Genomic DNA, 27908 nt, shown 5'->3' on the forward strand with positions numbered 1-27908 from the left:
ACAGTTCTCCCTGATTAATGGAATTAGACTCTAGTGTAGATCCTTCCCTTGTTTCCTTTTTTGAGAATTGACTTTATGGCTACATTTGGATATAACAATAAATTGTGGTTTATCATTATTGGAAGGAGTCCAGCTTGGACATCTGCTTGCATCTCCTCTGGCACATCTGTCAGGAGGTCTTTGCTTTTTTGCACCCAGTTTTGATTAATCAGAATTTATTATTACATGTGGACCATAAACCATGGTCTGAAGCTGGCTTGTATCAAAGCATAGTGAAGTTTATGCAGTTTGTTGGGTTCAGACAATATGTCAAACTGCAGCTAATAAAATATACAAACAAAATTTTCCAGTCTCCTATTGTGATCATGATGGAGGAGGCAAGGGGTCAGGAACATGACAATCCTGTGGCTCATTTCCATCATGGTGTACAGTGATGTCCTGATTGACTTAAAATAGGTAAAGTGTCATTCTTCTGGAGTAGAGCAAGCATGGTTTTGAAATAGCATCATATTTATTTCAAGCTCATCATTGCTCCCCCTCCCCCATTGTGTCTTTTGATTCTTGGGAGAGTACAAACTAACTGGCCCAAAGTAAAATTAAAAATCCTGTAACTGCTTTGTTCCTTTTTCAGGCAATTAAATGCAGACAGACACATCAGTTTTATATTACTTTATTTAGAAATGGTAAGAGGCTACTAAAGCAGTCTGTTCAGTAGTCAAAAGGCTCCCATGGTCTTGCCAATTCCAGACATCATACTGTAAACAGAGCTTCACACACACACACACACACACACACGGGGGGGGGGCTATTACAAGTGGTACCAGTTGGGTGGAAACAAGAAGTTTTTTGTGTTTACTAATACAGCTGGCATTTTTATTTGCTGTTTTCTGTTTCCTTTTGAAATGGTTTGGGTCAAAACATGCTTACCTTTTGCATTAAAGCTTAGTTTGAAAGAAAGAGCAAGTTACATAGTGGAAATTATAGTTCCATAAATTAAGGTTTCTTACTACTGCTTATACAAAAGCAAAACCAAAAACCTTGCATGTTAAAATTAAAATCAAAGGGTGCTTTCAGACAAGGCTTTTATCATGTAATCACCCCACCTCATTTAAGGAAGGTTATGGTGGCAGGGGTGTGTGTGTGTCCAGATATCATTGTCCTCCACTTAGAACTTCTCTGTGTTTTCTTACCACTTTTGTCTTTTTATTTAACTAGATAAAATTATTTAAGGAGGGACGGATGCAATCGTTGTAGTGTGTGTGTTTTTTATTTATAGTGGTAGAAGCCCTCTATCTGAAAGCATCTTAAGAGATTTACCATTTTCAATATATTATTAACCCATCCATCACCACTAAATAAAGTGTAATTGCCATTTTCCTTTCTCATCAGCTCGTATTGACAAAGACAAAAATGAGTCTGGGACTGAAGAGCCAAAACCAAAGGTAAGCTGACAAGTGCATGAACACACACATGCTTCTTCGTCTCAGCATTCTTGGCTTTTCTTGAAATTTTGTTGCTGTCATTGATTGTTTGGGAAGCAGATTGTCTGCTTTTGGTTAGAAATGGTTAGAAATCTTTAAATGTAGTTTAGGTATCCAAAGTGTTGTCTGATTATCCATGAAGTCCTGTTTTTGGACTGTGGAACACTTCTTTAATTCTGGTTTTGGATTCTTTTGCTTCTCACTGCTCCCGCCCCCCGGCCCATAATGTGAAGAATCCCCTTAAACAATGTCTTTGTATACCTAAGAGATTACTTTATTCTCTGTCACTGAACTAGATCTGGACACTTTATTCATGTGCCAGAATTTAATTCAAGCTTAAATATCTCTAGGAAAGGATTTATGTGTGGGATGACTTCTGTCGGTTCGAATTAAGCTTTTAACAGTGTGAAGTTTCAATGTGTATTTAATTTTAGCTTGATTTTATCATGTATTTATGTATTATAAAGCATAACCTATATAGGACCTAATGTTGAGATGGGTAGAAATCTAAACAAAAAGCATAATTTTATATATTGTTAATTAAGACCGTTTCCTCTTTGGCCTATGCATGCTGTGTGAAATCAGGAAATCTCATTTTTTGGCTTTATGATTTGAATTTGAAGAGTTTTTTGACCTTGGCATTATTAGGAATAAATAAGGACGTGTCTGAAGATGTGATAAGACAAAATTGATCAGGGCAGCCACAGGAAATTTGAAAAGAAAGGTTAGTTTGACAAAAACCTAAAGCTGCTTGGAAGAAGCCCATGATTGAAAGTGCAACAGTCTTGCATTGATCCAAATATCTCTTGCTTATTCTTCCCAACTACTGTTCCTTAGGGTTGTCATAGCTTTTTAAGCTTTAAACTGTGTTTCTGAAACAAACAGAAACTTGTAAAGATGGAAAGCAGTTCAGACCCTCATACATACCATTAGCAATTCCTGTGTAAGAGAATAAATGCCAAACCAGTGGAAATAGAAACATGATATCTTATTTCAAACACTCATCTGATTAATTCTTCAAAGGCTTGTGATTTTGGTCCTTGATCTCTCTAAGGATGAGATACCTGGCATGAAACACTGATAAATCCTTTCTTATGTCAATGTAGTGCAGAGAAAGAACTAATTTCTGTTATGTTCTAACTTTTTAGCATGCTTATGGCCATTTACCATTTTTACTTTATTTTAACCTCCTCCTCCTTTCTGTTTATGAATTACTTTTATCTCATGGTGATCTTTGGTTTAATTGTATTTTGTTTACATGTTTTAAAGACATCCATATCATCTTCTGTCAAAATCCCGAAAAGTAGATCCTTTTTTACCCCCAAACAAAACTCTTCTATTAGTTCTGTCCCATCGAAAAAACCCTTCAACTTTGCTGAGTTCTCAGTACCAACTTCTGCCCCTAAATGCATATCTTCTATCACTTCCCGACCAATCAATACAGGAACAAAAGAGACGAAAGGCAAGGTAAGGAAATAGTTAAAAAAACACTTGAAGAGGGAGCTGATGGGGGAGACATCTGTTTATCTTACTTGATCTGTTTCCTGTCATTGTGCTACTCTGTGTTTTCACAAATAGTTTGGATTACCCTTACTATTTCCTAAGAGTCCAGATGTGGATATGTTTCATTTGGTTATGACTACCACTCCACTCTCCTATATTTTTTCTGCCACTGCAAGGGAAAAAGCTAGGATTGAACTGTGTTTTTTAGGGAGTTAGCTGAGTTAGGGAGCAGTTCCTTGTAATGGTTAAATGAATAGCTTGAAAGTGTACTCAAATTATGTTTCTTTAATTCTAATTCACGTTGAATGAAGTCAGCAAAGCTTGTCACTTGATACATGAGCTCAGATGGAGATGTGGCTATTTTAAGGCAGGTTCAGTGGCTATTGCACAACTTTGAAATGTAAAGAAGAAAAAAAAAGAACCAGCTGAGTCTAATATGCTTAAATGCTTCTTTTTTTGTGTTCATATTTATTTGCCTAGGTAATGGCCGCACTGCCTTTATATTGACAATGGATATATAAAACATTTGAATTGTTGTTCAGGTTTTTCAGAGGACAGACATATTTTGCATATTGGCCACGCTTACCTCTAAATCTTAGCAGGTGGTGCTGATGTAATATGAAGGATTTATTTAACAATCACATATTTTTACCTGTGTCAGATTTTCCTACTAAATAAAGGAAATGTGAAATGGGTGCAGATATTCCGTTAATGGGTGTTAAGAGATTATGTATGAGTATTAGGACATGGAATATCTGCTCTAAAATACATGAACTTGAGAGCCAAGGATTAAAGTAGCATAAACTACATACTTCCCTTTCTTGATGGTGTTAAGACTGGAACCTAAATAACCTGTTCACATTAGCTATAGGCTGACTTGATTCTGGAGAAGTTCCTGAGTTTACTTCCCTGGGGTTCATAATGGGACTAATGAACAAAATCATTATGAAAGAAGACAATGAAAAAGTAAAGCCTCATACAAAACATGTAAGCACATGGTAAAGTTATGCAGTGGTTGTGAATCAATTTATTCCTTAGGTTTCCAAAAGTTACTCTGAAAATATGCAAGGGAAAGGAGAAAGCTCAATTAGTTCTTCCTTTGTTAGTCTGTGAACAGTGAGATGAATGTTGCTATTTCCTCATTCTTTCACCAGGGTCCAGATATGAAAGGTGCAACAAAGATCGCCACTGCACGCCCTGCTGTGGCACAAAACCAGAAAAGCCCAGCTGGTGCTTCCCGGATCCCTGCCAAAACTCCTACCGTTCCCAAGACACCACCCAGCCTTGGTAAGAATAAAACTTGTGTCTTGATTCTGTCCTGCATAGAGATTCAGGATAGGGTTGGGATGAACCCTATTGGAATCTGCTCTGCTATCCATGGATTTTCTCTTGTACTTGGCTTGGTCCTGCAAAGTGAGTCGAGCCAAGAGGATGTCTGTGAACACTTGCAGACCCCTGGTTGAACAACCACCAATTTTCTCATCAAGTGCAGCTGCTCAAAGGGAGGCTTCAGAATGCAGAAGAGGGGTGCTGCTGGCGGTTGCATGGGCAGCCATTCCTTGTGACCCCAGCGACTAGCCTCCTTTCATGTCTGGTGCAGCAGGAAGAGGAACATTTCTCAATTCCTGGCAAGTGCCACATGAACATTGGGTGTACTTGCCATGCACTCAGACTCAGGGCTGCTGTAAAGCAGACTGGAGTCCATGGAGCAGAGCCCAGGGAATCTGGTGGACTCCTACCCTCAGACAGATTCCTTATATATCCCTACTTTAAGGTAATACTCCACAAGGAAAGCAAACAGCCTAATGTTCAGTTTAACTGGGATCTTTTCACCATATAAATATAAATACTTCATGATTTTGCTTTTAATGATCATGTTTGCATGGGGTTACACTTCCCTGTGTATCTCGAGGGCTCCCCTGGAATCTTCTTTGTCGTTTAAGAGTCAGGTGGCCTCAGTGGTACATTGTGGCCCAGCTATGCCCTTATTTGGGCAAGCATCACTTTACTTCTATAATATGTGCTTTGGAAACTCCAGGTTAAATTACTGCAATGTGGTCTGTGTGACCTTTGAAGATTGTTCAGAAACTGCTCCTTGTGCAAAATGCAGTGCCCAGATTGATAACAGGGTCTAGTAGGTTCTGACATACAACTCTGAACCTGTCCTGCTTCCACTGTCTGGCTGTAAATTTTGGAGAGCAATTCAAGAGGTTGGTTTTTGAGCTATAAAGTCTTATACAGCTTAGGACCACAATACCTGATGGATCACTTCTCCCAAATGAACCTATCTGTACACTACAGTTGTAATCTGAGAGCCAGTTTGGTGGTAGCAACCAGGAATTATTGCAATTATCTTCCCTGTGGGGTCCTGTTGGTGTCAGTACTGTCAACATTTTGGTGCTGGGTTAAGACCTTTCTCTTATCTTAGGCTTTTGACAGCATCGGATACAGTTTTTAACAGATCCTGGAATTTCTTATTATTTCTTATTAAAAATTATATGTGTGCATGTGTTCATAAATTGTATGTGAAAGGTTTTCCTATTATGTTATAGTATTGCGTTTATGGCTTTTAATCTTTGCAAACCACATAGATAACTTTCTATATTGGGCAGTATAGAAATATAATAACTGTAACAAAAAGGAAAAAGGTCCAAATGAAGTGTTATAGACCTTCCTCTGTGCAATTTTCTTGGAAGTAGATATAATCAAGAACACATTTAGTACCTGTGGATACAAAGCCTTCTGAAAAGACTGAGGTGATTCTGTGGAGAGAGAGACTTGAAGTTGACACAGTTTAACATCTAACAGGGCTAGAATCTCAATGAAAGTACATGAGAAGTAGGGTGCTTCCAGACAGGGCTTATATTGCGGTGTTGTTCTTTTTTAGATCTGGAATTTATACCTTTCTCTTTTCCTATTTGTACTCCTGCTTTTTTTAATTTTTCCACCCATTCTTCCACCATTTTTCTTACCATGAAAAAAACTTTTAAGGAGGGAAAGTGGAATAGCTTGCACATGCCTTTTGATTATTACTTTTAATACCGCTTTGTCTGGAAGCACCCATTCTTCTTCATGGTGTCTAGGCATCACACACATGGACTCTGTGCCTGTGTGGTGCTTGTAATTAGGAAAATTTAATAGCTGAGAGTGTTTTGACAGGAACCCCCCTCTCGGCATCCATAGAAATGGAAGCGGCTCCTTCCATTTCCCTCAGTTCTTCTTCTACTGTCTTTAGTGCCTCGGGGTTTTTTCCTTTCTTGTTCTTATATCCTCAGAGCAGTTTTACCTATTTTCTAATATTTCTAAGCATATTTCCTTTGCTTCGCAATTGCAGTTCGCAATTGCTTACAAATTTTCTCCCTTAACATTTCATAAAAAATAAAAAGAAATCCTCTTTGTCTACCCTCACTATCTCCTTCTGCCTCTCTTTCCATTTGTGCCCCTTTTTTCCCATTGGCATTGAAGGCTCCTTTTCATAAATGTGTCCATTGCGACACCTGAATGCTTCCCTCTGACAGGCATTCTTTGTGCTTCTTGTGCCTGGGAGAAGGACATATTGAATAGTGCCTGCCAGGTTTTCTCCAAACAGGCACAGAAGCAAAGGGCCCATCATCCCCTTGCAGAGCTTTGGAATATGGGCTTGCTTGAGACTTCTCACCTGTCTACGGCACCCTCTCTCTACTTGGGCAGGTCCATGCCACAGCCACCACTCCTTCAGTGACCCTCTTGTTCACCCCTTCACCACCCCCTATTCTGGGCAAGATGGTTAAGCATTAAAAGGCCAAGAAACTGACTGAACAGGGAAAGGAAACATGTTCCAAAGAGCCAGTGGTCCCAAAGTCCAAGTGGTGTTGCATGGAACCATGCCTTGTAGCAGCACGCAAGGAACCGCCCATAGATACTTTTCTCACATTCTCAAGACCAGCACCTGTATCAAGACCTGAGGCCATCTCGGCATCAGTACTGGAGGCTGAAAATGGGGATATGCCACTGTCTCAATCCCTTCCTTCCTCGACAGTCTTGAGGGCACCTGTGGTACTATCCCTGGTCTGAGCACCATTGGAGGTGTTTGGTAGTGAGGTCCGTAGGGAACATGTGCATTCTCCACTTTCAGACTGGAACAGGTGTTAGGTTTCAGTGGTACTGTAATTGTATGAGGGCTTCTTTCACCTGTGAGGACACCAGTGACCTGCATATGACCCCTGACCCAGTGTAGCATACCATGCAGATATCTTGGGGGAGTGTAGACAAGTTGCTAAACTGCCACTGCTTCAGCCACCAATACCATCCTGGCCATCTTCAGCCTGAGAGTTCTGTCACTTTGTGGAACCACCTGCTCCTCCTGCACCAGCCTGCCAGTCAAGCTGTCCTGCAGCACCTCTTTCCAACCCACCTTCACTGACAAACATCAAAGATTACTAGTCCAATGAAGACACCTCCCCATCTGTCTGTCCCACCCTTTTGTCTCCAGATGTGGCTTTGGATACAATGGAGCCCACCTCACCATTAGCCCTGGGCAGCTTCACTGAGCAAATCCAGTGAATGGACCAGGCCTTCAGGATCCAGACACACATGCAGCTGGAGAAAATATTGAATCCAATCTCCAAAGTTGTGCAGTTCAAGGAATCAATGCCAGTTGCTATCCCATACCTTCCAACCCTTCTCCAGACCTCCCAGCAGTCCTGGAAGGCTCCTTCATCGATAGCTCCAACATTGAAATGATGGGAGGGAATGTATTACATGCAGAAGAAGGACATGGCCTTCCTTTTGCAACATCCCAAGCCACCTCTGTGGTTGTTGAATTGGCTCAGGGAATATCTTGTCACCAACACTCCATCCCAACACTACCTAGATACTCTTCGGAGGTGCATCTATGCCTCAGCGTTCCTGGGACTAAAGGTGGCTAGTTACCAGGCCACAATGGTGAGGTACCAGCTCTTGCTCTGGGAAGAGCTGGGCTCCCTGTGTGTCTGCCTACCGGAAGAGCAACAGGATCTCACTAGGGTATATCAGAATGAGGCAGTGCCCTTCTCAAGGATACAAATGAATGCCACCAGACATCAGACAGACTGTGGGACCAAGGAATTGTTGGCTCAGTGGCGCTCAGGAGGCACACATGGTTATGCTCCTCCATTCTCACGCAGGAGGCCCACTCCTGTATTGAGGACCTGCCCTTTAGTGGGCATGGGCTCTTCAATACAAAGACAAGCAAGCACATAAATGGCATCCGCAAGGTGAGGACAACAGCATGGAGGATGGGGTTCTTCCAGTATCCCACTGCCAGCCCACTTAAGTGGCTTGGGTAGGGAACTTCCTCTTTTCCCCACCTGCAGACAGCCAAGGCATAGAAACAGAGCGAGTCAGAAGGGATCTCCTGGGCCATCTAGTCTGACCTCTGGCACCAGCCGGCTCCACTCACGACATAATGCCACCAACAGCCTCCTTTTCATAGGAGGAAGGACAATGTCTGCTGAGACTACCAAAGCCAAAGGTGGACAGATAGGGGCAAGGGAAGGAGGTGATAACTGTTTTTAAGAGCTGCCTCCTTGCTTCCCTTTATACCACTGCCCCTCTGTTTTTGATTTTTGGAACTGCCTCTCTCTCCACTTGCCTGCAGGGCAGGCAGTTATATCAGAAACTTGGGTGCTTTCTATCATTTGGAGAGGTTACAGAATCAAATTTGATGCTTTCCCACCCATTTGTACTATGCGCACAATACCTACATCTTCAGCGCTAATGAAAGAGATTCACTCGCATCTATCAAAGAGGACGATTGAGTGAATCCTGAGCCCTTTGCTCACCATGGGTTTTTCTCATGTTATTTCACTGTACTGATGGAAGGCTTTGTCCATTCCTGGACCTAAGAGATGTTAAGTTCTTTATCTCTCCTAAAAAAATTCCACATGTTTACTTTACAGGCATTCTGCCCCTTCTCCAATGAGGAGATTGGTTTGCATCCATTGATCTCACGGATACTTATTTCCACAATTTCTGTAGCACTCTACCATAGACATTTCCTTCACTTCCAAGCTGGGAGAGAGAAGTTCCAATTTTCTGTTCTACCCCTTGGACTCTCAACTGCCCCCAGTTTTTTTATGAAGTGTATGGCCATGGTGTGGCCCACCTTTGTCATTGTGGAGCCTGGTAGCTCCAACCAGAATGAAACTTTTTTGTGGCAATTCACACCATGTGCAATCTACTGGACAGACTTGAGACTGTGTATAAACTCAGAAACCTCTAGGTTTTTTTCCCCTTCCCTTTCTATACTTTCTGTTGGGGCATGCATAGACTTCACCAAAATGGCAGTGAAAGTCATATCCCCATTTCATTTAAACCAAGACATTGTTTTGCTGACTTTCTTTCCATCCTTGTCCAGGCTGGTGGAGTCTGCTCTTCATACCATGGATGTGCGTAGAACTGAATCTCTCAAACTTTTTGTTTACAATGGAGGCAAGGCAAAGGGTCAGCCCCTTGTGCCACAGAGACTTTCAGGCTATACTGTTTGTACAAGCACACTGGCTTACAAGCTAGCTGGATTGCAACTCCTGGTGCAACCTAAAGCACACTCAATCTTTGCAAAGCGGCTAGTTGGTCAACTCCATCTACCTATGCCAAGTATTAGTGCCTTGATGTTCTAGCCAGAACCACCTGTGTTTTTGGGAGAGCAGTCCTTTTGGCAATACTCGGATGACAACCCCCTCCCCTCAACATGTATGGATAAGCTTGCTAGTTGCCCATATGTGTGATGCATGGAGACCACAAAGGAGAAAGGCAAGTTGCTTTCCTGTAATTGTTGTTCTTCAAGTGGTCATTTGTGCATTCACACAACCTACTCACCTACTCCACTGGGTGTCATGAGCAATGTAGGTGTCTCTGTGTGTTTGTCTTTTTGTTTCTGTTTTTTCCCTTCCTTAACAGTGGGTATGGTACTACTTCACTGAATGTGGAGTCGGTACTGCTGTTCTACCATTACCAGCTTTTATGATACTGCTCACTAATACAGGATGGTTGCTTCACTCTATGTGGGGCTGGTACTACTTTTCCTCCCTTAGTCCCGAGGCCACCAGGCAATTTTCTTGGAACTGAGGGAAATGATGGGAGTTCCTCCCTTTTACATGAACACCAGCAGGGAGGAGTTCCCACCAAAACAATTTCAGCCATTAGATCTTCCCAAGAACAGACTCTGTGCAGGTGCAGAGCCCAATGTGCAGAGACCACTCGAGGAATGACAGTTACAGGTAAGCAACTTGCCTTTGTCTTTTCCCACTCAAAATCATAACCTGAACTTTTAATGAACCTACAAAAGTAGTCATGAGTTTTCTATAATTGTATTTTTATCCAGTGGACCTTGGTGAACAGATTTTTCAATAGAGTGCTCTGGGATAATCAATCTTCTAGAACAATGCTATATATTTCCATTATATGACAATTATTCCACTGCTATGTGGATGCTTTTGTTTTGCTAAGAGCAAGTATCCCACAAAACATTATAGGTTCATTGCAGGATTATTTTTCTTCTTTCAGCTGCCAAGAAGGAGCAGAAGCGACCAGCTACCACAGCAGCAAAATCTGAGAGAGGTGAAGAAAAAAATAAAGGTTTTCTGTTTCTTCTTTATCCCTAAAGACTCCCAAGTCAGTTTTCTGGCACTGATCTAGACTCGGTGAATCCTTGATATTTCCATTAGCACTCATCTTGGTAGTAAAATATGATTTGACATATTAAAACAATTTTTATTCTTATTGTTAGAAAAACAAGTAGCGACAACAGAAACAACATAAAAATGCAGCACACGATATACACCTGTTTATTCTTGTTTTAGAGGCTTAAGGGAGTCATAGGACTTTTTTCAACTAAAGATGCTTAGGATTGTACCCTTAATAAATAAAATTAATGCAGCCTCATGAGCAGCAGTTGTTTGGTTGACTTCAGTGTTTCCCTAAAAGCCTCTGAAATACCAAGGTTTTGCATTTCACTGGAAGATGAGGAATTCAGATCCAAAACTCAATTTTATAGATTGATTGATTTATATCCTGCCCTTTTCCTACAAAGGGCTCAAGGCAGCTTACATCATTCTCCTCCTCCATTTTATCCCCACAACAACCCTGTGAGGTAGGTTGGGCTGAATGTCTGTGACTGGCCCAAGTCACCCAGTTGGCTCCATGGCTGAGCGGGGACTAGAACCCAGATTGTCTGAGTCCCAGTCCCAGGCTCTTAACCACTATACCACACTGGCTCTCTGGGTTAAAAATTTAACCCAGTTTTTAAAAAATGCATTTCCATTGACCACTCCTCAGATGATAGGCAAATATAGGACTAGTTTTTAGATGTAGACCGAGTGTGTGAGTGGGTCCATAGGTTTGAAACAAGCACTTCGAAGTGAAACTGGAAAGAAAGAAGTAGTCAGTTACGTGCTTCATTTGGTAAGTTCCAGTGAGTATTCTGACAGCTGGTGTTTAAAACAGTTGTAGTCTCCGACTGTTCTTCAGAGGCAGCCAAGTAAAATGTATGACAGTAGTGTCATAGGGATGTCCCTAAAGCATGAATGAACATAAAATACAGCTTTGTTTCTTAGACATTTTTTTCTCAGAACAGTGGCTTGGTCTTGGAACCCAAAAGAAGATAGTGTAGAGGAAGAATGAAAATACCTCTTTACCTTTTTATCTATATTCATTATTATTATTATCTATATTCATGTTAAGCCTTTCTGCTGAGATCAAAGTCAGCTCCAGCATAATGGAACTTAACCCATTGCAACTCACTGATTCTGTTAACACCATCAACCCATGGTTGAAATGTGAAAATCTTTATTGAATATATGCAGGTTCCTTTTGATGACAGTAGCCTGTTTTGGTGCAGGAATGTGCAGCAACATCAGAGCTGCATTGGCTGTCTGCCAGAGTAGTGGGGACCTCAGATGGAGCAGGAGCCTCATTCCTGGAGTATCCTAGGAAATAAGCAGGAACCTTAAATCCCAACTTCCCAGAATGTTCTAGGAACAAATTTCCTGCTGTATGGCAGGAGTCATAGACCCTTCTTCTAGAGGGTTCATTCCTTCCCTGATTTTTCAGCACCAGTCTGGAGGCTGCAAGATAGGGTTGGAAGGAGCACGCTTTTTATATCCCTGTTTTCGTGGGTCTGTGGCTAGCCAAATGGCTTGGTACATAATTCACTGTTATGCTAGTTTCACACTCTGTCACCCAGCAACAAGTCTCGTTTCTTCAGAACAGGAGCAATAATATATAATGTGACAGCAACGGCAGCATGCATATCAGGAGTGCAAAACTTGTTTAAGACCAAGGGCTGACTTACACTTTGGAGAAAAGTACAGGGACTGTATTCCAGTGGTGGTAAGGCAGAATGGCCAGGGCCAAAAATAGCAGCACATTATAGCTTAAAGTACTTACTTCCAGTAATATGATACACTTGTTGATACAATGGTGACATATGGGTTGGTCTACAGTTAGGTGACTCTTCCATTAACTGAGCAACCACACTTAAATGAATTCTAATACATGGGTCGTCATCCTCTTGTCTAAAAAGATAAATTTAAAATCTTACATTCATACAGAAAATTCAAAGGGACCTGGTTAAGCAGGAATACCTGTAGGTGTCTTGGTGGCTTCCAAGCTGGATAGGAGGCAGTAGTGCCATGCAGTCGCTAAGGAAGATAAGGCTGTCTTGGGCTTGGCTGCATTAACCAGCAAGACCTCCATATCCGCTGTTTCAATTACCACGTTTTCATTTAAGCATGGTTGACCTCAGTCCAAAAGAGAAGTCATAAAGTGCTTCCTTTCAAGTGAAAATTCTCAATTTAATAGGGAAAGAGAAGAAATCGTATAAATTGTATGCCAAATTTGCTAGGATGGATGGTAAGAACAAATTGTCTGTCTGTGAAAAAAGAAATGTATATGTACAGTATATAGTGTTTGATATTATCTGTGGTGTCAGGCATCCACTGGGGGGCTTGAACCTATCCTCACAGATCTGGGGGTCCTGTTGTACTTCCATTCTGTTACTCAGGCTGTGTTTGGACTACCATGTCCAGTTTTGACAGCTCATTTTAGGAAATATAATTTGGGGTGTGTCCTGAGAAGAGCAGCTAGGATGGTGAGGAAATTCCTAGGATGAGCAGTTGAAAGAGCTGGGTATGTTTAGCCTGCAGAAGAGACAGTTAAGGGGAGGCATAATAGCAGTCTTCAAAGATCTGAAAGACTGTCATGTAGATGAAGGAGCAGACTTGCTTTCTGTTGCTGCAGAGGACAGTACTAGAAAACTGCAGAAAAACAGATGTTGGCTACGTGTTAGCAGCAAATTCCTAACAATGAGAGCTGTTCAGTGGTGGAGCAGATTGCTTTGGGTGGTGGTGGGTTCTTCTTCACTAAGACATATTTAAGCAGAAGCCCCATGGCTATTTTTCAGGGTGGTGAAATTGCATGTTGCAGTAAAGAGCTTGCATTAAACAGAGGTTTAGGCTAAATGATCTCTTAGGTGCCATCCAATTCTGATTCTATGAACTAAGTCCTAGGAGAGGAATTTCAAATTTGTAGAATGGAGGAAAAAACTACACAAAAGATGTGAAATCACCAGGCAATGGCTAGGGAAACAAGGATGAGGACAGGGGAATAGGGCTAGGGTTAGACCATAGGATGGCTGGATTTTGCTCCTGGATCTGAGGCTTTGCACCCCAGATGTATATCGTGGAGGGGCACACTGAGCTGGGGGATTGCAGGTAATGTGTATATTTTATAAAGGTTGTATGCTGTTCCATTTGAATTAATAAGTTCTATTTCCTGCTGTTGATGACAAGTCATGGTGCTAATGCTGATGTTTGAACTTTATCACAAGATTGAAAGGCACATTTAATTTGAGCTTTAAGGACTGGCTCATTTTTATCATTTTAGAACTAAAATAAAGTTGAATGAGAACATGTGTGCTAGGTTCACAGGTTCAGGTTTGCATGTTTCAGGTTCACAGAAGGCACAGCAAATTTGCATTAGTTAGAATGCAACTAAAATATACACATTAATTGTGACCCTATGCAGTGGTATAATGGAATGATCACTGCTCAGATAGCATTACACTTTTTCCTAGCTAGATGTTGAGAAACTTCCACAACAGTTATTTCAGTAGAGTGATACTGTGATGTGGAGTGGATATAGATTTAGGAAAGGCTCTGTTGTATGTACAACTAATAATATTGATTTATGTATTGTCCTTTGATCTCACATTGTAGGTGAACCTGTAAAGTCTGGAGATAGAAGTGGATACAGCAGCCCTGGCTCTCCAGGAACCCCTGGCAGTCGCTCCCGCACACCCTCCCTGCCAACTCCACCAAACAGGGAGCCCAAGAAAGTGGCAGTGGTTCGCACTCCACCAAAATCTCCTTCTTCTGCGAAGAGCCGTTTGCAGACAGCTCCCGTTCCCATGCCAGACCTGAAAAATATCAAGTCTAAGATTGGTTCTACTGACAACTTGAAGCATCAGCCAGGGGGTGGAAAGGTAAATCCAGCATACCTTTTAGTCTTGTGTGGGAAGATATACAGTACAGGTTTGGATTTAGGTAGTGTGTTTTCTTCTCTTGACCTGTACTGGAGCTTAGGTGGCCACAAGTTCTAAACTGCTATTTAGAACTTCTGGCCCCCAGTTTGCAGTTTATGTGGGTAGCACAGCAATTACGTTTCTTGCTGTAATGCAAAATTTCTGTCTGGAAAGAAAGTGCCTCTAATTTTTGACTGAAACTCTGCCTCCTGACCTGAGTACCTTGCCCTTCTGCACTTTGGGAACCACTGTACTTCAATACATATGCTGGTTGTTTTCCCCATACCATGTTAAATTATTGTATTCATTCTGTTTCTTGGTTCTGACCTCAGCCTACTTCCACTCAAAAAGAACATGAAGCATCTTTGAAATGGCATGGTGTTCAGAGTGCATTTGTATGTGCTATGGGTTTTTGCTTGTTAGAAAACATTTAGCATCTGAACATAGCATTAAGCTGATGGAATGAAAGGAACATTTAGTTCTTACAGAAAACAGTTCTTGGAGGGAGGAGTGCTGGATTTATGCCTGTTTAAAACTATGACAAGGAATAACTGACTTAACTGTAGAGGGCACTTTGTAGAAGAATACCAGAGGTTCCATGGGTAGGAATTTCGAGATCTTCAGTACCTGTAACTTTGCAGCTTCTGGGAGCAGCATAGTGATGTTGCCAACATGCAGAGGAAGAATAGAAATGATTGACATTTGAGGACTAAGATAATCTCCAGTTATGTTCATATATGCAAGTTACTTTCACTACTTGGAAAATTTACTTTAGTGCTTAATTTTAGGTGTTAGACTGGACCTTAGTCCAGTAGTTGGGAAAGGAATAGATCTGACAGATTATCTTCCTTTAACAGGAGATTCCAATATGAGTTCATTAATTGCCAACTGTGCATATTTAAGTATTATGCCCTTATATCAAATGTGTGAGTAACAATAAAACAGCTGGCACTGGAAATAAAGAGAAAAGTTAGTACCTTTAAAAAAACCGTTGCATTTTAAGTTGGCCAAAATTATTCCAAGAAACTTACCACATTGTAATTTAAAGACAAAATTTAAAGACATAAACAGGAATGCATAAACAATTCGAGAGTACTGACTGTGAGAATTTCGTACTTAATGAGTCATCAGTATGTTAAAATCAGCTACTAGCAAATGCTTCTCATCATAGGAATAACACTATATCAGTATGAAATCCACCCAAAGCATATTCTCTTCACTCAGATTTCTGCAGCCTCTGCAAATAATGGTCCAAATAGAAATTACTATCCCTGTTTTACAATTGACAGATTGTGACTTCCTCAGACAATACAAGAACTGGGATTGAAAGCTCTCTCCAATAATATGGCTTAGGAACACATTAGAAAGAAACTACCATTTCCCACCAGAACAGATCACTTGCTACAATTTCAGGACCAATACATATTTTTCTAAAGATGCTTTGAAAAAGGTAATTTAGACCACAGAAAACATTGATAAAGTAGCATTTGACAAGGCCAAGACAATACATTCAGAATTATTTGCAAAGCAAGAGTTAGAATGTCAGTTTGGATGTACAAACTTATTTGAGGCAGATTGTGGGACTGAAATCATGTGTGTTTCAGTTTTGTAATTGTTTTACTTTGTTGGTAGTGCATTACATGTAGCTTGATGCAGTGCTGATCAAGATGGCCCACAATTCATCAAGCTAAAAGGGTTGTGTGTGTCTGCTGGAAAAGAACAATGAAAGCACAATTCTTTGTATCCAGTGAGGGTATCCCAGAGCAGTAGGATATTGCAAAGCTCCCTCTTGTTGAACAGCAAAAAGTCTGCCATTAAGAGCCTCTTTGCTTGGCTAGCACAATGCTCTGCTGCCATCCTGAGAGTTGGTAATTGGCATACCAGGGGTATTCAGGTGAAATCCTGATAAGGGGGAAGAACAGTGCCAGCCCAGGAACTGAAATATGGGAGATAAATAAAAAATGGTTGTCTGCAGCCCAGAGAGTTGCAAAAAACCTACCCCACTTTTTTTGACCCAACATGACCCTGGTGGGACTATACTTTTGGCAGATCTTTTGCTACAGCTTTTTCCTTCCCTGTCCCTATGGGATTTCTCTGCCAGCTATATGGAGTAGTCAGGGAGCACAGTTGTTTGTGCTGATAGCCCTCCCTCCAGTAGTGGAGAGGCAATGTTATTGTTGTGCAGGAACATAATATTACATATAAAATATATGTGGAAGGTGGTAATTTTTGAATTTATTTGTGATACTGCCCGTTCCAGGTGAAATGTGAATAACTTCATCTTCATTCTGGGATGATGGGATAGGCAACTCTGCCTCTGGTGGGTGCTTCAGGCCAGTCATTATTAATAGATCTGTATAACGTCTGTGCTTCATCTTTAAAAAGACTGATAATTGTACAAAGATACTCTTAACTATGTCAGAACCAGACAGATCCATGTAATGAATGTTGCCCCAAACCACAACAAGGAGTAAACATAATATTTTTAATAGGTGCTCCATGTGAGGTGCATCTTGTGGAATTGCTACATTTTGCTCACTCGGTTATTGCAGGATGTCTACATGTTTTTATCAAATCCTAGACCTCCTGTGTTTCCCAAAAATTCATCAGAGTGCACAAATACAGTAAAACAGCATAAAACAGTTATATAACCAGCATAAACAATTTATGGAACAGTTTATCAGTTGGAACAATTTTTATACAGCTGTCCTCGTTAAAAGCAGCTGACTATTCTGCGTTGCTTTTTAAAGTCCTGCTCTTGAACTGTGCAGTGATGTATTAGGTGGGTCAACCTACTTTTTATGGATTACTTCCTTGATTGTTGGAGGGAGGAAGTAATCCTATGGCAGCCCATCTTGGTAAATCACTTTGGTTGGTTACTGTTATTTGCCAAGCACCCAGAATGAGCCTGATAGATGATCAGGCTCCTTTATATAGATTTCTTGGTTCCCTCCTGCCCCCTTTTCTTTCATTTTGCCTGGTAAGTATCCTAAGGGAGCCCATGTGGAGGAATGAGCTTCTTTGACAGCTGCAATAGTGAGCCAGTTTTGACTTTGCTCAGCTGTTAAGGAATCTTCACTAGGCAAAGAGGACTCATACCCTGCTACTCAACTGGGAAGGTGATTGGGGACCCTTGCCTCCTGCTTCGGAGGAATCTTCTGGAACAGGAGGTGGGTTGCCTGGTCCACTCTGCACTACTGTCCCATACTTGGGGCTGCCTTTTTCTGGCTCCCAGCAACTGCCTGGGAGTGATCTACACAGGCAGGTCTCAGTAGGGCTGCCCTGGTTCAAGGCAGTGCCCCCAAGTCCATCTCCCTCTCCTGGCTCCTACTTGAGAGTTTTTCTCCCAGGTAGAAAGATGGACCATGGTGGGGATGCTTCATTCTGGGCACGTACATGGCTCTGCTTCTGTCTGGGAGTAAAGCGCTCAGGTGGGAGCCAGGAGTGGAGCCATGGGCTCAGTGGAGCTGCTCTCAAAATGGAGTATCTCTGTTGAGCCTGTGATCCAAACTCTCAGGCTCTGCTTACTTGCAGGTAGGAGCAGGGAGGGGAACCATGGGCTCAGTGGGGATGCTCTATTTTCTGAGCACCCCGTTGTCCCCATCGCTACATGCCTGCCTGGGAGTAGCTCAGATAGGCAGAAGTGGGGGGATGGGCCATGGGTTTGTCAGGGCTGCCTTGATAGTGGAGCAATGCCGTCTAGCTGATCTCAGGCTCCCGTGTCCCATTGTAGAGTAGCTCTCTGGACCAGGAGGGATGACCCTGATAGCTGCTGCAAACTGGGGCAGCTGTCAAGTGCACTCTCAGGGTGGTCAGTTGGCAAGAGCAGCAATGGCAGTTTTAAAATAATGAGCTCGGGTGCACTTTCCTTTCTCCACTTTCATACAAGGCTGGCTTCCCATGGCAGGTTGCTCTGCCTCTCAGCAAAGCAGCCTACTAGGCATTGGCATTGATGATGTCCTATGCAACTCTGGGTCCCATGGCAATATAATTACTTTTTCTTTCCCTTTTTCTTTCTCTTTCTTTCAGCTTCTCCAAAGAGGTTGGAAAGCTCAGAGTAGTGCAGATGGTGGTGGTGCTTCTCCATTTTTGGCTGTTTGTGCCCATGTCTGGCACCTCTGCTTTCTGAGAGTAGCAGAAACAGGGTTTCATCCAAGCCACACCTCTGTGGTCAGTCTGGGGATGGCAATGGTGGACCACCTCCATCTGTAGTACATTGGGCTCCCCTTACTTCAGCTCTCGTCACCTGTCCAGAGTGCTGGAAGTGCACTTCTCCTTGCTGCCACTGCCCAGTATCTCTGGGCCCACCTACAATGCGGGAAAGGGGAATGATGGTGGTAAAGGCAGTGCTTGTTGCTGCTTTATCCCATGTTTATGTTTGAGTGCCACAAAATTTAAAAAAGAAAAAAGAGGCTGGTGTCACCCCCCATGTGGCCTCCTGGGCCTTACCGTGTTAGCTGCTGCTGCCAGGCCGGACTACATGCCTGCTAGTGTGAACGGAATGTTGCGAGGTGTACAGTGCTATACTCATGGGAGGATTAAAACTCATTTGTTTATATAGCTTTCAGAGGAAGAATGACAATAGGAGCCACCACTCTGAAGGCATGTGGCTTTCTCTTTTAAAGATTGATGCAAGTTTGATTTCAGACATACTAGGAGTGCCTGGGAGATGAATATGGTTATTACAGTGTTTGCTACGTTAATGGTTGTAACACAATACAGAGACATAAACTGCATCTGACTATGTATCAGATTTTTACCATTTTTCTTGTCATCCCAGAATTCATAAACAAGTAAATAAAGGATAGTTGCTTCAGTGGAACAAATCCTATGCATCAGGGTGGTGCTAGGCATGAAAAAGATTTAGGGCTTAGGTCTATAGCACACACACAAATTTGTATATGCTAATTTATACATGATCTAAGGTTTGAGTGTGTGTGTGTATTTAAAGGGTTGTGTCACCATGTTTAAAAAAGAAATGTATGGATGGAGGACAGGAGGGGATTTTATTTCTGGGGAGAAAAATCAGAAAGATTCAAGGTGGGAGCAGCAGGAGGTGAAATACACGTAGGCAAAAGCCTATTAATTCGAATCATAGAGTTTGAAGGGGCCAAGAAGGCCAATGGGTCCAACCCCTGTTGTTGCAGGACACCAATTTACACCATCCCATAATTGTTGTATTGACAAGGATCAGATGCAGCAGAGATTATCAGGGCCCCAGCAAATGCCCATGGACAGCAGGATGGTGGGGATAGATGACCTCACAGAGATTTGGGGCTTAAAACGAAAGATTATGGGCTCTAGCCGATGGACCATTGCATCACATTTGCTCTTCTATGCATATTTACTCTTAAGTCCTAGTTTGGTTAATGCAGTTTACTCTCAGTTATGCAGCCACAGTCTTCTTGCCTTTTTATGGTTACCAGATTCTGTAGTGAATCCTAGAATATCCAGGAATTTATTTGCAAAGGTAAATGATTTGACTTTACCAGCAACGGTTCAACTATATTTTATACAACATAGATGTATAAGTTCTACATTCAAAACTACGTTTTGTTGCAGTTGTGTGCGGTGACAGATAAGCTATTGGGATTTGCCAGCATATTAGAAATGGAGCAGCCTGGGCTGTGTTGTGTTTTCATTTTTGTTTGTTTTTTAAATGTTCATTTCAGGTCTAATTGTCACAAAACCAAAGCTGAAATTTGAAGCTTCATCTTCAAAGCGAGAATCTTCCTTTGCCTCATCTTGTTTCTTAGATGGCGGTTTCATTTTGTATTGAAGATGGTTGTAGTTGTCACTCATGTTCTTTTTCTGGCTATCAAAGGTGCAGGTGGTTAATAAGAAGCTGGACTTTAGCCATGTCCAATCCAGGTGTGGATCAAAGGATAATATCAAACACACTCCAGGAGGAGGCAGTGTGAGTACTTTCACACAGTTCAGTGCACTATAACACTGTAACTTTTTAGTGGCATGTCTTGTGCATTAACCCTGACGTGCCAACACTGTCTGCTCTGTCAGACAGCTGTTGGTGATACGTAGTGAATTAGCTTGCTACCAGTAAAGATATGGCTTGATTAAACCTCCAGCAGGTCTGTCTACATGGAGAGGTATACAAAGCTAATGGGGCATCAGTTTGGAACAATCTTGTGTTAAGCTGGCTGCTGCTGCTTTCAAACAGTCCTGGAAAAATATATTGCCTAATGCAAGTAAGTGAAGGTACTAATGCAGGGAGCCTAGCAAGTAGAAAGTGCTTCTCAGTCTTGGAGGTGTGTTGAAGAAGAGCTATGGATGTGCTGCATCAAAAAAAAGGGAAAGGGGAAAAATCCAGAACCTTCATCCAGGAAACACGTGTCTGCAGCTCCAAATAAAATATGTAGATATTGTAAATTAAACAAAATTAATCTCTAGATTTACCTAGCATAATTCAACCTGCTTTCATAATTCAGGTTAGTTTTAGCAAGGATTATAGAAGCAGAGGGGAAGGTGGAAAAGAAAAGGGTAGAGAATATAGTGTTAGGTGTCTAACAGAATCAAAGGACTAGAGAACCAGTAGATTCAAGTAGGAGCTGCAACATCTCATAGAATATCCTTAACTACCAATAGCAATGCTTTGGTTCAGGGTTCTGTAGCTGCCATCAGGACAGAATAAACTGTTAGGGGCTCAAGCAAGCCAGTTCTTTCCTGCCTCCCTAGTTTTCCATGTTTTGTTTTTCTAACGGAGATACAACATTTAGTGGTTCTTGGTTTCTACTAAATGTACTCAATCCTCCATGGGTTACTTTTCTTCTTTTGTGGGTTTGGGGAAGGGAGAAACTTTCATGTTTTTTAATTAAAAATGCATTTTTTGTACATCTGCAAATCTCAGCATTCTTGGAAGCAAGTTTTCTCTTGTTTCTTGATGGACCTGTTTTGCCTCCATTTCTGAGATTGCTAATTAGAGTGAAAAATGCCACATGGCACACACACTATCTGCTGATCACTGGAAGTTCTAGTAAGCCCAACTCTAGTTTCTGAATCCCGACACATATTTCTATAGTTTCACTAAAAACTTGCTAGTGTTAAAAATTTTCCTTACAAAATGCAAGCTTCCTGGGTTAGTAGATTTTGAGCTTTTGAATGAAACATTTAGATGCAGGTAGTACAGTAAAGGGATGCAGTGGTGCAATGGGTTGAGCCGCTGGGCTGTCAGCAGTTCAAAGCCACACGGCAGTAGAACACATACGACATACTCTTATGAGATTACGTAGCTTGTATAATTGAACCATTTGCGGTATTTGCTTTGTCTTGCTTAAAATACATTATTTTGTGTTGGTATTGACATGACTATCCCCTGTTGTACCCTGCTACCATTGTTCTGTGTGGTGAGATCATTGTGGGACATTCCAGAAAGTACTATGGAATGGTCTGCTGTGGAAAAATCTTATGAATTAGATTTTAGAAGAAATGTTTATTTTTTAAATCCTGAAAGGTTCTTAGGGCTGCAGTTTCAGATACAAATTAAGAAGCAACACATTATACAATACACATGGGCTAAATTACTGTTATGCTGTTTAATGTACCCATGTATACTCTGGAAATCATAGGGGTTATTAGCAAAGTTGCAATGAGTAAACTGGTGAAAACAATACCCTCCCCCCAAAAGAGAGGTTATTGTAAATATATTTACAAGCTAAAAACATACAGTCATCATACAATGCAATAAAGCATAATCAGACTGTAAAATATGACTTTCAGTAGCAGAGGTAGCCAAACATGTTCTGTCCACAGGCCTAACTTGGTGCTCTAACATGTTAAAAGGTATATAAAAAGTCAAGCAGGAAACAAAGAAATGTTGTAGGACATGGGTCCTCAAACTATGGCCCGGGGGCCAGATCTGGCCCGCCATGCCCATTTGGACCCACCGCACACGTGCCCATGTGTGTGCCTGCCCCTGCCTTGCCTCATGCGCCCACCCGTGCCTCGCCTAAGATCCTCGCCGTGCCTAAATCCTAAGAAGACAATGCCAGCAAATATGGAAAACAAAACAATGGACTGCAGACAGGAAACATGCAATATAAATTCCAGTCCTTAAGGAGATACAAAGGGATGCAGCAATGATAAGATCATTGCACTAATTCCCTATGCAAATGAAGAATGTTACCTAATATGGAGTGAGAAATGCCTGACGTTCAAACTAGATTCTGAAAAGAGACACTTGAGATCATACTGTATATTGTTCATTGTATTGGCTACTGGAGTGCCCCAAAGAATTTAAGATCAGTCTATGTCATAGACTATCTAGGTATTTGACTGCATGGATTATTAGGAGCTATGAATGGTTCTCATAGAAGTGAGCATGCTGAAGCAATTGATTGTCCTACTGCGTAACCTTATATCATGGACAAGATGCTATTGCGAAGACAGAGTATGGAGAAACAGAATATTCCTACAGTAAAAGGCAACAGGAAAGGTTGTATTTTAACTTCCTGTCTCTTCAGTCTGTACACAGAGCAGATCATAAGGAAAGCAGGACTAGAGTCAGAGGAAGGAATGAAAATAGATGGAGGATGGTTGATCATGTAAGATATGCAGATGATATCATATTACTGACAGAAAGCATCAATGAATCGAAGACCAAAGGAAACCACAGCCTTGAATTTTGAGGAGCTGCCAGGGATAGAACCTTTTGGAGGACTTTCATTCATAGTGTCACCTTAAGTCAGAGACAAGTTGACAGCATGTAACAAATATAAAAGTATAAAAAGACACACAGAAAAATGCACTCATAACCGAGCTTCTTAATAATAATGTAAAATACTACAGTGTCTCCATGTGCAATTATTAAATATTTTTTAAAAACATACATGTATATTATATGTTAGAAACCACCAATTTAGGCTCATACTCATGGACCCTAACATATACATTTTTATTATTACATTGCATTAATATCCCACCTTTCTTTCCCTTGCAAGGAACCCAAGGCAGCTTTCAAAATTCTCCTCCTCTCTGTTTTATCCTTACAATAATAACCCAGTGAAGTAGGTTAGGCTGACAAACAGTGACTGGTTCAACATTACCCAGCTGCTTTCATGGGTGAGTAGGGCGTAGAGCCCAGAGTTCCAGTACAGCACTTTTAGCCATTGCATTCCAATGCATAATCATACTTAAATGATACCAGGCTGGAAGGAACTATGAGATGCACAGTTTTTTTCTGAAAATTTTTATATACCAAAGGGTTAATCCAAATACTAATGAGATCATGTTAACAGAAACAAAGAAATGGATCCCTCTTTGTATGCTAGAGTACAACTGCACTTGTGTTTAATGGAGCCTTTGAAACCACAGTCAGTTTCTTAACTGATTCCACCCACCCCACCTCAGTTATTTAAATGAACTGGAGATAAATTGTTTCTTGGTTTTCAGTTAGGAAATATTTCCTTTTTTGGACTTATTTGCTAAGTTTGTTCCCTTTTAAGAGGTATGAATGCAAGAAAGGACCATGAATATTGTACAGGAAGGGCATGGATATTAGGCTTAAAGGAAAGTAGACATTTTATTACATTAAAAAGTTGGGAATCCCCTTGAGTTGGTGTCTCTATAAATCATACTTTGGGGAAAGCCATATTCTTCTTTGTGGGCTCTGTGTTTTACACAGACAAGTTATGTGCCTGCACAAATCAGTCATATGGAACATTCTAGAGCTGAACAGTTTCAGGTGGAGGTCCTACCCAGTTCCTTTGTGCACACCCTGTGCATCCTAGTTCCTTTTTATGTGCCACTGTGAGTAGGAGCATTTAGAACATTCTCCACCTCACAACCAACAAGTTCTCTTTTTCTCTCTTTTTCTTTTACTTTACCCCATGGAGGCACATGGCCTCTGTGTCTGTCTTCAAAAAGCATTCCTGCTGTAACAGATGGACACTCTGTCTACTCAGCCTCTGTGAGGCACACGGGATGCATACCTGTACCCACTGCCAGACCAGAAGAAACATATCATTCTGTGTTGAGGAACAGGTGCTCAAGGCAACAGATGGAGCTGCACTGAGCTGACCCCTGTGTATCAATGTGGCATTCATTTGACAGAAGCCAGCTTCGTATTCTGCATCCAACCATGAAAAGCACTTTAGGGCAATTGTGCCAGATATCAGGGGTGCCATAACCAACTTGTGCCTTAATAACAACTTGGCAATCACTTTGAATCAAAAACTTGAAACCGAGCCCTCATTCCCAGTGATTGAGACCAAACAAGTCAAGCCAACCAAGTCCTGAAATAAGTGGTTTGCTCAGCCTCGGGCTCCAGAATTGGGAAAAAATGACAGGAAGAACATTACTCAGAGGATAGAGTCAGAAAATGAAACTGAGCCTGCACCAGTTACAAAAAGCTATTCATACAGTTCTCCAAGTCTTGTGTGATTGCTAATAGCAATCATAAACAAACTAACTCCCATAGGAGTGCAACTCCCGGAGGGCAGTCCGGGGAATGTCTCTCACCAGAACAGTAACATCACCTCCCTTGAGACTTACTTTGTCAGAAGTCTAGATCCTGTGGATACTGACAAACTTCACTGGTCTTTTTGATCTCCTCAGGAATTTTTCTCCAACGTCACCATGATGTGCCATGGGAAATCCATGGGTGCATCTGTTTCCTCCTTGCTATTAAGAGGATCACTTACCACCAACCTGGGTACTACTGCCCACAAGCTGGATGTGAATGCAACAGCACCTGGTGTACAAAGGTGTACTGTCTCTGATCTGGAGGTAGAATATAGCCACCAAGACTTGTAGCCGTTGACAGTCTTTTCCTCCATGAACTTGCCCGATCCCTTTTGAAGCTGTCCGAATTGGTATTGGTGAACATCTCTGCATATTGTGAGAGTGATTTCCATACTTAAACTATGTGCCATGTGACTTCGTTTTATCTGTCCCACCAGTTAGCTACATTGAATTACCACTGGATAAATGACATTCTAGTATTATGAGAGAGGGAGAAAAATGTCTCTCTTCTATACCATGCATAATTCTTTGCACCTCTTTCTTGTCTCCCCTTAAAAATGTAAAGGTTTCCCCCTGACATTAAAGTCCAGTCAGGTCTGACTCTAGGGGGTAGTGCTCATCTCCATTTCCTAGCCGAGGGAGCCAGTGTTTGTCCATAGACAGTCTCCGTGGTCATGTGGCCGGCTTGACTAAACACCGAAGTGCACAGAACGCTGTTACCTGCCCACCGAAGTGGTACCTTTTTATCTACTTGCATTTGCATGCTTTCGAACTGCAAGGTTGGCAGGAGCTGGGACGTAGCAACAGGAACTCACCCTGTTGTGCAGATTCAAACAGGGACCTTTCGATCAACCAGCCCAGCAGCACAGCAGTTTAAACCACTGCGCCACCTGCAGTCTCTTGTCTCCCCATACCTGACTTTTTTTCTGAGCTAAGCAGTTGCAGTTATTGCCATGTTTCCTCATGGAGGAATTGTACCAGCCCCTTAATCATCTAAACTGCACTTTTCTGCACTTTTTCCAATTCTACAATATCCTTTCTTAGGTGTTTTGGCCAGGACTGTACACAGTATTCTAAGTTCAATTGTCTCATAGAGCTGTATGATATCAGCAGTTTTCTTTCGAATTCTTTCCTAAATTACCTCTCATGTTCTAAAAGAGGAAATAGCCACCATCTTAAGCAAGAGTGCAATGGGAAAAAAGCACCTCTGCTCATGTAACTACTGATTTCTTCTCCATGTATTTCACAGCCCCGAGAAGAACAGCAGTTGTCATCCTGTACTTAACTCTCAGTATGCAAATTGCTACATATGTCCAAAGGAATTCAGAATGTGCTTTTCCCCATTATTTTCCTTCTAATGAGGGAGATTGATTTGCCATAGTAAATCTTCAAGGAATCATCATATTTCCATACATGGATGACTGGATCTTTACAGTTTTGTTATACTACTGTGTCATGGTCAACACCACCGTTGTCCTGAGGCTTCCGAAACGTTTTGGCGCCTCCCATCAATGAAGAAAAATCCTGCCTTAGTCAGTCTCAAATATGACAGTTTATAGATGCACTTCCCAGTGTCACTCAAGCTTGTACCAATCTGTCTGCAGACAGAGTAGATGCTCTATGATGGATGCCTCACATGGGAGTGCAGGACCAGCTGCTGATGTTGAACAACCAACATTTAGTGCTTCCTCAGACTTGTGGCTTCTACTTTGACACACCCGTGCATGGGACCTTTACAGTTACAGTTCCCTTGGCTCTCACACCAGAAATAGACTTTTGGCCTTGATTTCTGCCTTTTCCTACATCTGTGAGATAGTCACTAAATGGTAGACAATCCCAACAAACCTATTATGAGGGCCCAGTTTCTAGATGATCTGCCCAGCCTGGACAGTCACCATAAATGCGTCTTTTCTCAGTTGGCATTCTCTCACAATCAGGATTGTGATTCCAGCAAGAGGAGTTCCTTGCAGCCCAGTCAACTCAAACTGCTGGCTGATGCACAAGCCTTCAGAGCACTTAAATTGCGTGTCATAAGAAGCAGTGACAAAATCACAACAGACAATCCCACAATGTTTACATAATCAAGCAGGAAGGAAAGAAGCCTCTTCCCCTCCTACAGCGCACTTCTAATTTCTGTGACTGCTGTGTATGTCACTTTATCCCCACTGCTATGCCCCTTGCAGGAACATCCAGTTTTCTGGCAGACTCACTCAGCAGGTCAGAGGCTGCTCCCCGCAGAAACTTTCCCTGACGATCATATCTAAACCCTTCAACATGTGGGGCATACCAATGATCAACCTCTTAGTTGTAGCTCTGAATGCATACTTGAAGGATAACTTCTCTGGGGCTTGTCAGCATAAGAACTGGTATTATTTATTTTAAGCATTTATATACCATTTGATTAGCATAATGCTCACAAAACCATTTACAAAATGTAATTAAAATATACAGCATGCAACAATTTAAAAAGTTTAAAACAAGTTTGTATTATAAGTTAATGGCATCATGCCAGTCCCGCATAATGGTACTTGTTTGTATTTGAGTATTAGCTCTTATTGCCTTTGCTAAGATTCAGTAGACAAGTGGAAATAAGTGGGGCAACAGTAGTCACTCTATTTCATGTGTCTATGTATTTGTGTAATCAAATCAGTGCCAGCCAAAGAGGCCTGGTAAATATGAGAAGTCAACAGGCTGAGGCAAGTCAATTCGCAGGGTGCTCAGCTTGGAAGAGGGCAAGCTTGCAAGGAGAGTGCAAGGGAGAGAAAGAAGCTTCAATAATTTGGGGTGAGGGGAATAGACCTCTAACAAAATGTGAAAATAAATAGTATACCAACAAGTCCTAAGGATAAGGGTATATTTAGTAGTCAGCTGGGCTAGGTGGGTAGTTTTGGTTGCTTGTTTCTCCCAGT

At 41.7% G+C, this 27908-nt stretch overlaps 1 protein-coding gene across 17 annotated transcripts in view; it reads left to right on the plus strand.

Annotated features, from left to right (window-relative positions):
* MAPT (microtubule associated protein tau) overlaps window positions 1-27908 on the plus strand; it is a 107131-nt gene that overhangs the window by 51434 nt on the left and 27789 nt on the right. For 9 of the 17 annotated variants that reach the window (XR_006416379.1, XM_044446971.1, XM_044446980.1 and 6 more), the window contains 5 exons: window positions 1390-1442; window positions 4139-4271; window positions 10509-10580; window positions 14219-14484; window positions 20348-20440. Coding sequence is in view for 16 of the 17 variants with exons in the window: in XM_044446971.1 (XP_044302906.1) it covers window positions 1390-1442; window positions 4139-4271; window positions 10509-10580; window positions 14219-14484; window positions 20348-20440 (617 nt within the window). In the remaining variant the exon portion in view is untranslated. The other 8 variants (XM_044446976.1, XM_044446987.1, XM_044446984.1 and 5 more) reach the window with 5 other exon arrangements.

Source organism: Varanus komodoensis, unplaced genomic scaffold (assembly GCF_004798865.1).
Source record: "Varanus komodoensis strain SLA01 unplaced genomic scaffold, ASM479886v1 scaffold50, whole genome shotgun sequence".
NCBI classification, from domain to species: domain Eukaryota; kingdom Metazoa; phylum Chordata; class Lepidosauria; order Squamata; family Varanidae; genus Varanus; species Varanus komodoensis.